The sequence below is a fragment of the Marmota flaviventris genome, chromosome 1 (genome assembly GCF_047511675.1).
Source record: "Marmota flaviventris isolate mMarFla1 chromosome 1, mMarFla1.hap1, whole genome shotgun sequence".
Lineage (NCBI taxonomy): Eukaryota > Metazoa > Chordata > Mammalia > Rodentia > Sciuridae > Marmota > Marmota flaviventris.
Window position 1 is genome coordinate 206,374,843 of NC_092498.1, and position 14,781 is coordinate 206,389,623.

A 14,781-nucleotide genomic window follows, 5' to 3' on the forward strand; every position below is an offset into this window, starting at 1 on the left:
TGGCCTGAGGGTCACACACTCAGCTTCTCTTTTTTTGTCATTGGGGATTGAACTCAGGGACACTTGACCACCAAGCCCCGTCCCCAGCCCTATTTTGTACTTTGTATTTAGAGACAGGGTCTCACTGAGTTGCTTAGGGCCTCGATGTTGCTGAGGCTGGCTTTGAACTCATGATCCTCCTGAGCCGCTGGGATGACAGGTGTGTGCCACCACACCCCCGCCTGGCTAGTCCCCCTCTTGACAGTTGGGTCCACTCTGAGAAATGTGGCCTCATTTCTCAGAGATGTCGATCACATGCAGGGGCTGTATGTCACTGTGTGGACATCCCAGAGCCCTCCCTTAAACCTTGATGGTGCAACCCAATCACTTCCCATCTGTCACATCATCTAGAGACAAAGAGACACAGGGACGAGGAGACGGAGACGAAGACCACTGCCCCAGTGTCACACAGCAATTTCAAGGTTAACTTTCTTTTTTTTTCTTTTTAATAAGGAGAACACACGCTGAAATAAGGATGAAGGTCCAGTGAACAGGTCAAGCAGCAAGTCATCCACTGTCAAGTGCCATGTGCTGCGTTCTCTACGTCGGGCAGCTCAGTCCCTTGCTGGTACCAGCGTCACCACAAACTGCAAGAGTGAGCAGTGCTGTCCCAGCTTCGAGGGTGTCATGTGCTGTGGCATCATGACACAGGGTCTCCAGCCCTATCACAATCTGATGGGGACCCTCACGGTATAGGCAGCCCTATGCTGAGCCGCACCCCAGCCCTGCAGCCCGCCTCGGTCTGCGGTGCCTCACTGCACCAGAGGTTGCTCTTGGTTCTTGGTTGGCACAACCTGCCCTGGGGTGGCCTGCGATGTCCTTGGAGGCTGGCATCTCCCGATGTCTCAGCAGGAGGGACCAATGTCCCCCCACCCAATCCACTCCAGCCCCTGCGTGTGCTCGCCATCTCCGGACTACATGCTTAGGGACAGGTCTTGTCCGTCCTGGCCTGCCCACACCTGTCCTGGGGCTAGGTGCTACCTGGATGGCCGATGGTCAGCCCCAATCCTGTGCCTGGGGCACGAGGCATCCAGAGGGCCCACCCTGGCTGGGGAGCAAGGGCCGCTCCTCAGCAGGAGTCAGGTCAGTGAAGGAGGAGGCCGGGGGTGTCATGGCCACGGGCAAGGTGGTAACGAGGTAGACAGGAGCTCAAGGAACCAGGCTGAGGTCAGGGCCATTAGAGCCACTTCTGGACAGCCAGGAGTTCGCACTTGGACTCATGGGTGGCAGGACACAGGGAGCTCGCAGGATTGGGGCTGGCGGGTGGGTGGTCAGCACTGAAGGAGGGCAGCTGGTAGCTGGAGAGTCCTCACTATAGGGAGCTGGGACAAGACTTGTGAGTGGCACAGGGAACAGGGGCCCCTGCCAGAGGGACCCAGGACAGGAGGACCACCAGGAAGCTTCAGGCCAACTCTAGTGTCTGCTGAAGGAGAAGCGCGACCCCGAGGCCCACAGGAGAGGGTCCTGGTCAAGGGGATCTGCGGACGGACGGGTAGGGGGGGAGCAGCCTGGGAGGACTGACCGCTGGCCAGACTCAGTTTCCCCGAAGGGCCCGTAGGCTGCACAGAGTGCAAGGTCCAGGCCAAGCGGGAGGCTGGGCAGGGGCCCTGAGCGGTGGGAGGGTGAAGGTGGTGACGCCCTGGCACAGCAGAGAGGGTTCTTAGAGGGGACCGCGAGGGGACGGCTGCGGAGGCGCTAGGCAGGGCGATGGGGGTGGAGTGGCAGAGGTTGGGAGGGGCAGCGCAGGGCAGTCGGGTGGGCGCGGTGGGCGGTGGAGGGGGCGTGGTGGGCTGGGCGGGGCGGGGCGGGAGGGCGCGGCGGAGCGAGCTGGGGACACGAGGGGGTTGAGCCGGCGGCGGTGCAGGGACGCGCGGGGCGGGCGGGACGCGGCGGAGGCGGGGGCTGGCCGGGCTGCCCCAGCGTGGCCGGGCGCACTGCACCGGGGCTGCGAACAAAGAGCCCCCGGTGGCGGCGGCGTGGGGACGGCTGCGCTCCGACGGTGGCCCTGGCCCGGCCCGGCCCCGACCCCCTCCCTGGGCACCGCGACCCCGCCAAGCCGAAAAATGAGGGGCGCCCTGTCCCGACCGCTGCTGCTCCAGTTTGTGCTGCTGCTGCTGCTGCTGTCGCCTTCGAGGGACGGAGTGCGCGCCGCGCAGCCCCAGGCCCCGTGAGTCTCCCTGGGCGACAGCGGAGGCGGCCACCTTCTGGGGCGGGGATCTCGGTGACTGGCCCAGAGATTGCAGCGACCTGCCCGTGGCCACACAGCCTCTGCTCTGGGCTGGCCCTGGAGGGCTGCCTCTGTGATCGAAATGGGGAGGGGACGTCAGGAGACCCCTGGGTGGTGGAGGAAGGTACAGGGATTCCCCAAAGGTGAAGCTGCCAGGCAGCCCCCACACCCCACCTCTTGTTTTGGGTGTGATGGGGACTGTCATCTTGGGTGGCGATTTTCCGTTTTCCGAGATGTGAAGGGGAGGAGGCTGGGGCAGTGTTTGCCCTGGGTGGCCGCGCAGAGGGGAGGAAGTGTTTGTTTTGCTTGGACATTTTTCTGGAAGTTTGCTTACAGAGCTTCTCGTGGTTGACACGGTGAGAAGGTGAGGTCACTCGCTGTGGGAGAAGTTCCCCTGAGCTGGCTTCAGGGGAAAGATCCAGACCTGCCAAGTTCAGATGAGCCGGGGGGCTGTGGGTTCAGGGGGCTGCCCCTGCACAAGCCCACCCTGTAAAGCCCAGCTGGGCATTTAGAAGGTGGCCTGCTCCACGAGCTCTTGTGCAGAAGGTTCCAGACCCAGGTAAATAGCAAGGCAAGGTGGGGGTTGTCACTCCCAGAGACGGTGCCTTTCTGGTCACTGTTGGAAAAGTACAAAACACTGTACTGTGTTCTGAGCTTTGGGATTTGCCTCCCCTGGGCTTTGTGAGAAGGGAACCCCGCCCACTTCTGTGCTGGTGTCCTTTAGAGTAGGGGTTCGCAGTCCCTGGAGGGGGTTTTGCCTCTCTGAGGTCATTCCCAAGTGTCTGGAGGCATTTTGGGTTGTCACAACTAGGGGGAGGCAGTGCTGTTGAAATCTTCTGGATAGAGGCCAGAGACACTGGTCCCACAGTGCACTGGACGGCCCTCCACCGAGAGGTCTGGACCCAAAGGAGAAACACCAGCTTAAAAGGACCAAGTTTAGAGCCCTTGGGTTACAGATTTATTTGTTATTTATTAGTTTATTCCGTGGTGGTGCTGGGGATGGAATCCAAGGGGGCTCTACCACTAAGCTACATCCCCAGCCCTTTTTATTTTATTTTCTAAATTTTGAGGCAAGGTCTCAGTAAGTTGTTGAGGCTGGCCTCAAACTTGCAATCCTCCTGCCTCAGCCTCCCGAGTTGCTGGGATTTCAGGCATGTGCCTCTGAGCATGACTGTTGAAGAATTTTAAGGGGTTTTCAGGAGTGTTTGTCCCAGACTAAGGTCACCCTGAGGTCTTATCTACTGAGTCAAAAGAAATTTCATTCTGGGAGGCATCATCGCGAAGAGAAGTCCCCAAAAATAACCCACCCAGGGTATCAGATTAGCTGGCCTCTAAGCCGGGGCCACAGTTCATCTAGCCTAAGTTCTGTGTCATTTGGAATAGCTCTGGCTACCGGCTCCTGTGACCTGAGCCGCGTAAGTTTCCATACTGTCGTAAGGCCAGTTCTGTCCGCGCTTAACCAAACACCCTATTTCCCAGTCTGGGACCATCTCAGACCCAGGAGAGGAGAAGGAGAGGAGACAGTGTCAGCCCAGGTGTTGGCAGGTGGGTCAGGGCGTGATAGCGCTTGGTTGGCAAAACTTCCCGACAGCTGCATAGAGCTGCAACTTCGGAGCGGCAGGAGAGGCGGGTTTGGTCATGTGAAGTTCTCTGGGCAGCTGGATGAAGACTGTAGTCCAGATCGGGGGTAGGTAACCAAGGAAACCAAGGAAGGTTACCTGGGAAAGTAACCAAGGAAGACGGATATGATGGTCTGTTCACCAGACGATCTCCCGGGCTCCGCACGTGCTAAATGGAAGACCTCTGTAAACTCTAGGGACTCCCGGGAGTCAGACAGGAACACTCTGTCCTGAAGGAAGCCATGTTCCCGTGCTGGAGCTGGGCAGGACACCTTCAAACCCAAGGTCATTGTCTGTGCCGGGCAGTGCTAGGATTAGATTGTACACAACATATACCCAAGGTCACTGCAAGCTCTGGTCGGTCCTGAGGCTGTACCTATGCGTGATCCCGAGGGACTGAACTGTGGCCACTGTGCAAGCAGAGAGCGCAGCATGATCCTGGGGTCACTGCCTACTGTGGCCATCCCTGCAGCCAGCAGCAGATACCCCACACCCATGCTGTCTTTTGGAACAGAACATCGTTAATGATGATTTAATGCAGCCCCGTTCTCAGATGCATTTATGGAGTGTGCGTTTGGCCTCTTATCTGAGAAATCCTTGCCTAACCCAAGTTCACAAAGACTTCCTCCTGTATTTTCTTCTAGTGTTTCTACAGTTTTTATCTCTTAACATCAGAGCTATGACCCACTTTACTTGAGTCTTAGTGTATGGTGTGGGGTAAGGGTCTAAATCCATCTTTCTGCATGTGGACATGATATTATCACGGAGAAGATCTTTGAGGAATTGAAAGTCTAATCTCATGGCCTGGTCCATTTTCTTTTTAGTCTTTTTCTTTCTGGTACCCAGAGTCTGCATGGCTGGGATTAGATTGTTGTTGCTTAGGTTCTTGGCACCTGCCAGGACATTTTGTGTAGTGACAGAAACTTTGTGCTTTTTCCACGGAAGGGTGCAGATACTGGGATGCAGGAGCTCAGGCCGGGAGGACCCGGGTCTTCAGGTTAGGTGACTCAGGACCATTTCCTGCCTGGCTGTGTGATCTGGTGCCTGTGCCTTATCCTTCTGGAGAGTCAGCTTCCCATCAGAAAAGTGGGAGAATGACCCCTGCCTTCCAGAAATGTCTTAGACAATCAGAGGGCTTTTGTAAAGTCAGGGTCCAGCCGCCTGGTCTCTTGCTGACTGGGGAACACGGCTCGCCCTCCTTGGGGCTTACGTGTTGGCTCTGTAAATGCGGTAATGGTGACATTGCTGACATGACGGCTGTCAGGATGACGTGGGATCTTGCTGGTGACCTGCCTTATGGAGGAGAGCATTTTGGAGGCCAGGCATGGCATGTGAAAAGGTCCTGAGGCAGAAGGAAACAGAGAAAGGAGGCCAGAGGCCAGGATACAGAGTGATGGTTGGTGGTGATGCTGGGTTGGTCCCGTGAGGCCAGATTCTTACCCAACATGGGGGCTTCAGGGTGGATAAGTCAACCCCAGGCCTCCGGGACGGTGGGAGATGCAGACACACAGAGCGGCAGTGTCAACCAGGGGTGGTCAGGAAAAGATGGGAGTCTGCCTCCAGAGGGTTCCCCGGTGCAGCCAGGGTGTGGCCAGTCCGGGGCGGATCGGACCTTCATCTCCCTTCTCCTCTCCTGTAGGGGCTATTTGATCGCTGTGCCCTCTGTGTTCCGCCCGGGAGTGGAGGAAGTCATCAGTGTGACCATCTTTGATTCCCCAAGGGAAGTCACCGTCCAGGCTCAGCTGGTGGCCCAGGGCCAGGCGGTGGCCCAGAGCCAGGGAGCTATCCTGGGTAGGTCCTCCAGTGCCCGACCCGGGGTCCTGTCCTTTCCAAAGCGGAGCCACCCAGTCCCCAGGGATGGGGCACCTTGGGAGTCACTTTGTTTTTCTCCTCCTTCACGTCCTGGGAGGAGGGGGGAGGGCAGGCTGCGGTCTCCCAGCGGGGCAGACGAGAGGGTGAGGGCCAAGAGGGCCAGTCCCCTGCCCAGTCGGGGCGTAATATCCAGAGAGCCTTGGTCCTCAGTGGACCTGGTTCTGGGGGTGCAGACCCAGGCCAGAGATAGGACAGGGGACCTGGAGGGGACCTCATGGTCCTGTTGTGCTCCAGCACCCCGATGCCAGTAGACCCAGACCTGGGCTCTCAGGTCTGTCACTGTGTGGCACTGGCTCCCAGCCAGCCTCTGGCCCTTAGTCAGACACAGGGGAGAAGGGTGGTGGCCTCCTGGGCAGAGGCCCTGCCCCGGGAGCTGGCTGTCCTGCAGAACCAGCAGTCTCATTGCTCAGGCAGAGCCTGGGCACAGGGACCCAGACCAACACCCGGGGCCCTGAGGCCAGCAAGGCTGCGCCTGCCCCCGGGGTGGTGTGTGGAAGCTGGGGACATCCACAGGCAGCCCCCACTGGCTGCCAGCCCCCAAACCCAGTTCACGTTGACTTCAGCAGGAGCGCGTTTACCAACAGCAGAAAGAAAGCCCACTGGCTGCCATGACTGGATCCTTGTCCCAAATCCTGGTGGGGCCTGTTCTCCGAAGACCAGGGCGAGTGCCCATTTCCCAGGATGGGAAGATGGAGCCTCTGATTGGTGGATCTTGGGTCACGTGCTCAACCCTGATCCAATCCCTGGGACCAGGAGGAAGGCCTATGCAGATGAGCACAGAGCCCCAAGGGACTGTGGGTACAGCCCTTCTGAGCATGGAACTGGGAAAGTGGCTCTCCCAAGGAATTTGGGGTTCTGTTAGCAAGAAATAGGGAATGGATACCAGGAGGCACAAACTATAGATACCTAATCAATTTCTGGAGGCCAGAAAGCCCAGGACAGGTGTGAGAGCCTCAAATGACTCCATGCAGATAGGAGAGCTGAGGGCATGATGGGAGAGTAGTTCTAGTCTACTGGGCTGGGCTCCACTGGGACCTCAGTGTCCTCTTCTTTCTCTCCACCAGTCTTGTTCCTCTCCCCTGGTGTTTTCTCTTTACTTCCTTCACAGCTCACTTTGGGCAGGGCCGGGGGAGGTAAATTAAGTAGGCAGACAGGCCAGCTTCCCCCTGAGTAGCCCAGCACTGCCTGTCCTCGCCAGCCTTCCCTCCCGCCATCTTGGAGAAAACTTCTCACATCTGCCAGTCCCAGAAGTTTCGATTTAACTTTCTTCATTTTCTTTTTTTTTAGATAAAGGAACCATCAAACTCAAGGTAAGCCGAGAATTTTAAAAATCATAAGCCCTACCTTGGAAAGAAAGGATGGAATGCAGTGGAACAGGAGAAGTTGCTTGTGTTGTGAGAAAAATCGTGAATCGTAAAAAAACGATTAAGGAAGGTGGGGAAGGTGAAAGTCGCCGTGATCCCACCCCCACGGCTCACATTTTCATGGTTCCTACAGATCCTTGTCCACACGGAGACAGTGGCTCCACAGTGACCGTTGAAGGGGAGATTCTGCGGGCTTCTGTCTCCTTTTAACATGTTGTCACCAACCTGCTTCTGTGTTTCTCGGTCTCTGACTGTGATTTGCATCTTATTGTGAACCGGGTTCTATTGTTGTCCTCATCTGGGCTAATTTACGAACCCCACCTTGTACATAGGTTTTACTTTATTTTTTTGGTGCTGGGGGTGGAACCGGGTTCTTGAGCGTGCCAGGCAGGCGCTCACCGCTCACGACACACCCGGCCCCATAGGTTTGTTTGTCCGAGGCACGGAGTTCGATCCTCAGCACCACACAGAAACACAAATCAATAAATAAAAGGTATTGTGTCCATCTACAACTAAAAGAAACTGCAAATGAGAAAAATTCGGGGTGGAACTCACTGGTAAAGCCCTTGTCTAGGGTGTGCGAGGCCCTAGGTTGACCCCCAGCACCAGCATCACCAAAAAAAAAGAAAGAAAAGAAAAAGAAAAAAAGTTTACATAGTTTTTTTAAAAATAAGCTTTTACTTATTTTATAAAAATTTTTACTTGTAGATGGACACGATACCTTTACTTTATTTACCTATTTTTATTGGGGCTGAGGATGGAACCCAGGGCCTCCCACGTACTAAGCAAGCGCTCTCCCTGCACAGCCCCAGCCCTGTTTACTGAGTTTTGATATCAGAATCTAAAAGTGGCTGGCACTTTTGTGTGGAAGGCAGCATTGGTCTTCTGGAAGCCTTTTTAGGCTAAACACTCCACAAGAAGAATTCTGAGGTCAGGATCCGGGCCTCGGGCTGGTGGTGCTTTGTCCTGGGAGGTACTGTAGTACCCATTCACGGCTTCACCTGCTGTGTGACCAGGAGGGACCAGGTTCCCCCCAGCCTCTTCGGCATTAGTATTATTATTTAAAAATCATTTTACATTCCAAACTACACTGTAGTCACTCTCTGCATGGAGTCCTGGGGTTTCAGGGAGTTTGCAGGCCTTGTCTGCATTAGCTGTCCCTAACCCTTACCAGGTGCTCCAAGAAGTCCACGAGCAACTGGGCTACTTTCCGTCACCGCGTTCCCAGCCCTGAGGTGGGGGTGAGGGCCCAGGGGCCCCTCCCCACTGGGACGTCATCAGCGTCTAATCGCTTTGGGGAGTGGTCTTCCTGCCCCACTCCCCCCACTGCCTCTCTGTTGCAGAGCTGAGCACGGATGGAGCCCAGGGTCTTGGCATGCTAGACCCTGCACCCCCAGCTCCACCCAGACCCCTCCAGCCTGTTTGTGGTGAGAAGCCTTCCTCCAGGGCCCTGTTCTCACCCACTGGATGGTTTGCCCTCCACTCGCACCCCAAGGGAGCTTTGGGTGATGCCTGGGGACATTGACTGAGTAGGGGTCACTCCTGGACATTGACTGGGTCTAGGCCAGGGCTGCTGGGTGTCCTTCAGTGCACAGGACAGCCCCCACCCAGAGAAGGGCAAGCCCCAAAGGTCCACAGCTGGGAAACCCTGAACAGAGGCCCAGAGCTGCCCTGGCCAGCTTCCTGTGACGAGATCTGCTGTCTCGTGACATCAGAGACGGCTGGACAGATGTGTAGACCATGTGCGTCCCCCGCCGTCCTACCTAAGAGGGCACACTGTATCATATGTTCTAGGGATTTGCATGAGACATCGAGGAAGGGCTGTAGCATGCTGAGGGGCGTCCAGCAGATCTCAGGACTGGACTGGAGACTGCCTGAGACTTCCAAGAAAGAGGCTTAAGATGTAGCACTCAGCATAGCTCTGGAGAGGAGATTCTCCCCCTCTGGCAATGTCCAGGGACGTCTATGGTTGTCACAATTGTACAGGGGGCTGCTGCTATCAGCACCAAGTGGCTGGAGGCCCAGGATGCTGGGAGAGTTTCTGCAGTGGTCAGAACAGCCCATATGGCAAAGAACCATCTGGCCCCAAATGTCAACAGTGTCGAGGCTGAGAATTCTGCTCTGTGGAATGAGGGTTTGGGTGTCAGATGACAGCAACACTGCTCTCGTGGGTGCAGGATCCCCTCTTTGTTCCACTGCTGTGTTAGTCAGTTTTCTATCACTATAATGAAGTACTTGAGATAATTAACTTATAAAGAGAAAAGGTTTATTTTGGCTGTGGTTCTGGAAGTTTCTGTCCATGATCAGATGGGCCTACTGCTTTGGGCTTTTTGAGGTATTGCATCATGGCAGGTGTGCATGGTGGAGCAAAACCATTTAGAGCAAGGAGGAAGATGGCAGAGACCGGGGTCCTCAAGCCCCTTTGAGGTCACACCCCCAATGACCTAAAAACCTCCCCCAAGGCTCCACCTCCCAAAGGTTCCCTGCAACCCCCAAAAGTACCACCTTTAACACGTGGCCCTCCGGGGACACTCACCCAGACCAGAGCAGCTGCCCAGGGGACTCCTCTGGGCACACAGGAGCTTCAGGTGGGCAGTTTGGAAGCTGGCACTGTGGGGACCCCCATCAGCATCGGGCACTGTGGGCAGGCCCTGTCCAGTCTGAGTCTTGGCCTCTCACTGTGCAGCAAGATGCTGCGTAGAGGCTCTCAGTAGAACTTTCTAGAAAGCATACCTAAAACCCAGGGATGCTTGCTTCCTTCTGATTCTTGGACATATCTGTGCATTGAGTGGCATTTCTCTCTCAGAAGCCTGTGGAGCCGGCCCTGTAGTTGAACACGTTCCTGCTTTCCGTGTCACGTGCTCAGCTGGTGGCAGGCAGAGGGGCGGGTCAGAACACAGTAGGAGGTCTGTGATTTTATTTTATAATATAGCAGAGGAAGGGAGAGAATGCTGAGGGGGTAGCAGAGTAGAGCCACACTGTCCATGACAGGGAGAGTGACCTTTAGGCAGAGGTCACAAGGGGAAAGGCATTCCAGGAAGAAGAGATGGCCAGTGCAAAGGCCCTGAGGCAGGAAGTAGAAAAAGAGAGGCGGCCTTGGCCTGGAGCAGAGAGAGCCCCAGAGCTCCTGCAGAGAGTGGGAGAGGCTTCTAATCTCTGGACTCGGCTGCGCCTGCCTTCCTTTGGTCACCAGGGCCACATGCAAGGAATGGGCTGGAGCAGTGGGCTGGGCTGCAGACCCCCGAGGAGGGCAGAACAGGGTCCCTTAGTTCAAGACCCACCTGGACCTGAGAGGGCCGCCCTGGCCTGTCAGGGGGGAGGGCTGGGCCCAGAGTAAAGTCAGCTACCTCTGGGTGTCTGCTGGAGTCGGGTGAGATGACCGCCAACCAGCCTTCCCACGGGGACCTGGGCCTAGGGGCCTCTTCCTTACTTGGTTCCTGGAATCTCCACCTTTGCTCTTGGCCTCCAGCGGACTAACTTGTCCTGGCCACCTCGTTGGTGGATCTTCCTTGTCTCCTGTGTTTGGATCTCAGCCCCCAAGCCCTTTGGTGTCAGCGATGTTAAATGAGTGAACTTGGATCACTGAGGTCAGGAAGGGAGGAGTGTATCAGTCTATTTCTCGTTGCTATAACAAAGTACCAGGGATGGGGGCTTTATAAAAAAAAAAAAGGTTATTTCGCTCACAGTTTTTGAGACCAAAAGTCCAAGATGGGGGCACCATCTGTTCAGACACTGGTGAAGGTCCCTTTGGTTGGGTTCCACCATGCAGATGACATCATGGTGGGAGCACGTACCAGATGGAGAGATCACGTGGTGAGACAGGAAGCCAGAGAGTCAGGGCCAGGCTCACACTACGCCAGCTTCCCCTTGTGGAAACTGACCTGAGGCCCAAGAGCACTGTCCCCACTGACCTTCCATCGGCCCCGCCTCTCAAGTGTCCCCACACCTCTCAACATCTCCGCTCTGGGGACCAAGATTCTAGCACATGAAGGGGATGTTGTGAAACCATATCCAAGTCACAGCAGCGGGATCTGCTGTCTAGAACATTCTAGAAAGACCTTTGAGGGCTGGCAGGTGCAGGACCAAGAGGACACTGTTTTGAGCTGTCGACCAGCAGCCCTGCAGCCTTTGTGACCTGGGTCGAGTCACTGTGTCTCAGGGCCACGTGTGACGGGGCTCAGCACTCAAACGCCCTGGGCAGGAGGCGCTTGGCGCCCCTCTGAAGACCTCCCGGGTGACCTCACCCACCGGGAGGAGGCGGGGCAGCCACCCGGCCCCAGCCACGGAGCCCCTGCTTCCTCGCCCGAGGGGGCATCCCCATTATCTCCCCACGGGGTCACTGTGCACAAGGAAGGCAGGGGAACCCACAGGGGGCGGGGCTGCAGTCTTCTCTCCCAGGGGACAGCCGTGTCCCCGGGAAGGAAGCCGAGTCCTCTGGAGGTGCAGTACCTGTCCCCCTCTTTCCGAGCCCTGTTCCCAGGTGGTCAGGACATTTTCCTCTCTCTGTAGCCTTTGGCCTAAGTGGAGAAGTTTCCAGAATCAGGGCAGGTAAGGATTTCTGGATTGGGGTACGGGGTGAGGTTTGTCCCACGGTTGGTCCTGAGAGGAAACCACAGTCTAGAGACAGGCCCCGAAGGCCGCAGGCAGGTGGCCCTCCCTGAAGCTGCCCAGAGCAGGCAGGAGGAGGAGGCTGGGGATGGGGTGGGGACTGGCCAGCCCTGGGTGCCCGGGACTGGGGGTCCTGCCACACCCGGCCTCATCTGTGCAGTGGGCACCACGGCGCAGACCCCTGAGACCAGCCGGAGACTCGGGCAGGAGGCTGTGTGCGTCCATGGTGGGAGGAGGATGTCCAGCCGCCCACGGGGCCACCCCAGGGGACGCGGCCATGAGACCCTGGAAGGGGAGCGCTCTGCGTTTGGATGGCCCAGGAGCTCCCACCCCAGCTCCTGGGCCGTGGTGGGGCCGTGGGTCTCGTCGGGAGGGGGGAGGCCTGTTCGCCTTCAGCTGAAGGGAGCCTTGGAGAGCGAGGCTCGCACCCGGGGGTCTGCTCACCACCCCCCAAAACAGGAGAACTGAGAAGGTTCTGCCCCTGAATAATGAGCACAGGCCCCCCGTGAAGCTTCGGCCGGGGTCGTTGCAAAATGGGGCAAAACATTTCCTGTTCTTTTCACCGTTTTAAAGTGGGTCATTCGCTTTTCTGTTTTGCCATCTTAAAACGGCTCTGGATGCATTCTCAGGGCTTTACGACCCCCTCGGTCTAGCTCAGACCGTTGCACCCCCCAAAGGAGACCCTGTCCCCATCAGCGCTGCCCTCCTGCCCCCCAGCCCCGGCAGCCACGGATCCGCTTCCGTCCCTGTGGATCCCCCTGTTCTGCTTCACAGAAATACAAGCCCAGACTGTGCCGCCGTGTTCTAGAGGGAGGAATCCAGAGAGGCGTCTTATGGAATATTATACAGCCCGTAGCCGCCGTCCATCCTCTGTACCGCAGGCGGATAAAAAATACTTGAACAAAAAATCACTTCTGCACCAAATGTGAACAGATATTTTTGTCATGATTTCCTAATAGTTCAGTCAATCAACCTCGTCCATAGCATTCACATTGTTTGAGGAGGTGCGAGTCCTCTAGAGGATTGAAGTCCAAGGGAGAAAGCAGGGAGATGCCGTGCAAATATTATGCTCCCTTATCCGAAGGGCTTGATCACCCCTGGATTGGGGTCTCCTGGGGAGTCCTGGCACCGAAGCCCCTCGACACCGAGGATGACGAGCACACAAACACATGTAGCTCACACACGTGTCCGTGTATACGGGGGCGGGGCTCTGTGTCCCTGTCCCCTGTCCCCCACGGTGAACAAAGTTGGGGAAAACCGGTGACGGTTCTTCTAGCTCTCCCCGCTGGTGAGTCAAGGAGCTCGGTGACTGTGGTGACGCAGAGGACATGGCAGTTCCGACCTAGGCCAGCGTTTCTCAGCCGTGGAGCAGCTGACAGGTGGCGAGGGGTCCTTCGTTGCATTGGGGGGCCATGGGACCCCCCAAACATCTCCAGAAACTGCCAGGTGTCCCCTGGGGAGCAGTCACTCCAGGCGAGCGCCCCCTTTCTAGACCTCCAAACTGCTTTCCCAGCGTCTCCACCCTGACCAGGGGGACCCCTAATCCTGGGGCTGTGTGCTCTGCTCCTAGGTCCCCACGGGCCTCCGCGGCCAGGCACTCCTGAGGGTGCAGGGCCACAGCCCGCGGGCAGAAGAGGGCACCCTCTTCCACAACCAGACCTCGGTGACGGTGGACAGCCGAGGGGCCTCTGTGTTCATCCAGACCGACAAGCCCGTGTACAGGCCCCAGCACCGAGGTATTGGGTGGCCCACGGGGCGGTGGGGGCGGGGGGGGGCACAGCCTGGAGCTGCCCTCATCTCTCCTCTTCCTTCCAGTGCACGTCAACGTCTTCACCGTGTCCCCAGACCTGAGGCCTGTCCATGGGAAGGTGAGATTGCTTTCTGAAAGTGCACACCTGAGCACACCTGAGCCACCTGCTGGACACCTGGCACTTCCCCCTTGTCCCTCCTTACCCCTGAATGCGACTGCCTGTATCCTTTACGAACCCAAGAACAGCCAGCACGGTGGCATGTGCCTGTCGTCCCAGCATCCCAGGAGGCTGAGGCAGGAGGATCCCAGGTTCAAGGCCAGCCTCAGCCACTTATCGAGGTCCTAAGAAACAGCAAGACCCCGTCTCAAAATAAAAAATAAGAAAGGGCTGGAGGTGGAGTTTAGTAGTCAAGTGCCCTGGGTTCGATCCCCTGTCCAAAGGGGGAAAAAAAAATAAAAACTGTCACTTTAAAAAATTTTGACACTGGTACAATAACAGGGATATAGAACCCGTGGTGCCCAATGACAACCTCTCTGCCGTGTTTCTTTGCCGGCCGAGACTCCGATCCTGGATCCGTGCGGCATTCAAGCTTCTCGTTCTGTAGTCGGGGTCAGTTCCCGCGGCCCCTGTGTGTCCACCACGATGATGATGACGCTTTTGGAGCGTCCAGGCAGCCGTTTTGCCACCTGTCCTCCGGGAGACTGGCCTGCCAGCTCCTGGTGAGCAGGTTCAGCAGGAAGGGCGATGGACGTCCCCGTGCAACGGACAGGAGACCCCGACGTGGGCCCGTCCCGTGCTGGGGTGTCCACTGTGGCTTGGGGAGCCTCTGCTTGGCTTCTCCTCTGCAAAGTCCCCATTGTCCCTTTGTCCTCAGTTTTCTGAAGGGACGCCTGAGACCTCATGGACACCTGGCCCCCTCAGAGGCTCACGGATAGTTCCAGCATCCCCAGGTCACAGATTGTGTTGATTAGTTGTCATTCTGCTGCAGGAAGGAGCTTTGGAAACGGCAGGGTGTGCACAGAAAGAGGTTTAAGTGACGTGTGCGTAGACAGGGCAGAGACGTGAATGTGCCCAGCGGCATCTGCAGCTCAGGAATCCCCAGGGGAACGGGGGAGAGTTGCCTGCTGTGGGCCAGGCTGGCCCTACAGCTTGGGTGGTATGTCACCAAGAAGAGCAGGCTTGGATCCCGCCTTGGGACTCATACACGAGAAAATAACGTAAGCTCTCTACCACGGAGCCACACCCCCAGCCCCTTTTGATCCTGGGACAGAATCTCTTGAGTTGCTGAGGCTGACCTTGAA

The 14,781-nt window shown here is 57.0% G+C and overlaps 1 protein-coding gene across 1 annotated transcript in view; it reads left to right on the plus strand.

Annotated features, from left to right (window-relative positions):
* Positions 1–2,102: 2,102 nt before the first annotated feature.
* Cpamd8 (C3 and PZP like alpha-2-macroglobulin domain containing 8) overlaps positions 2,103–14,781 on the plus strand; it is a 65,445-nt gene continuing 52,766 nt past the window's right edge. The window contains exons 1-5 of the mRNA XM_071601331.1: positions 2,103–2,206; positions 5,525–5,676; positions 7,045–7,067; positions 13,300–13,465; positions 13,545–13,597. Of these exons, the coding sequence (XP_071457432.1) occupies positions 2,103–2,206; positions 5,525–5,676; positions 7,045–7,067; positions 13,300–13,465; positions 13,545–13,597 (498 nt within the window). The remainder of the gene's footprint in view (positions 2,207–5,524; positions 5,677–7,044; positions 7,068–13,299; positions 13,466–13,544; positions 13,598–14,781) is intronic.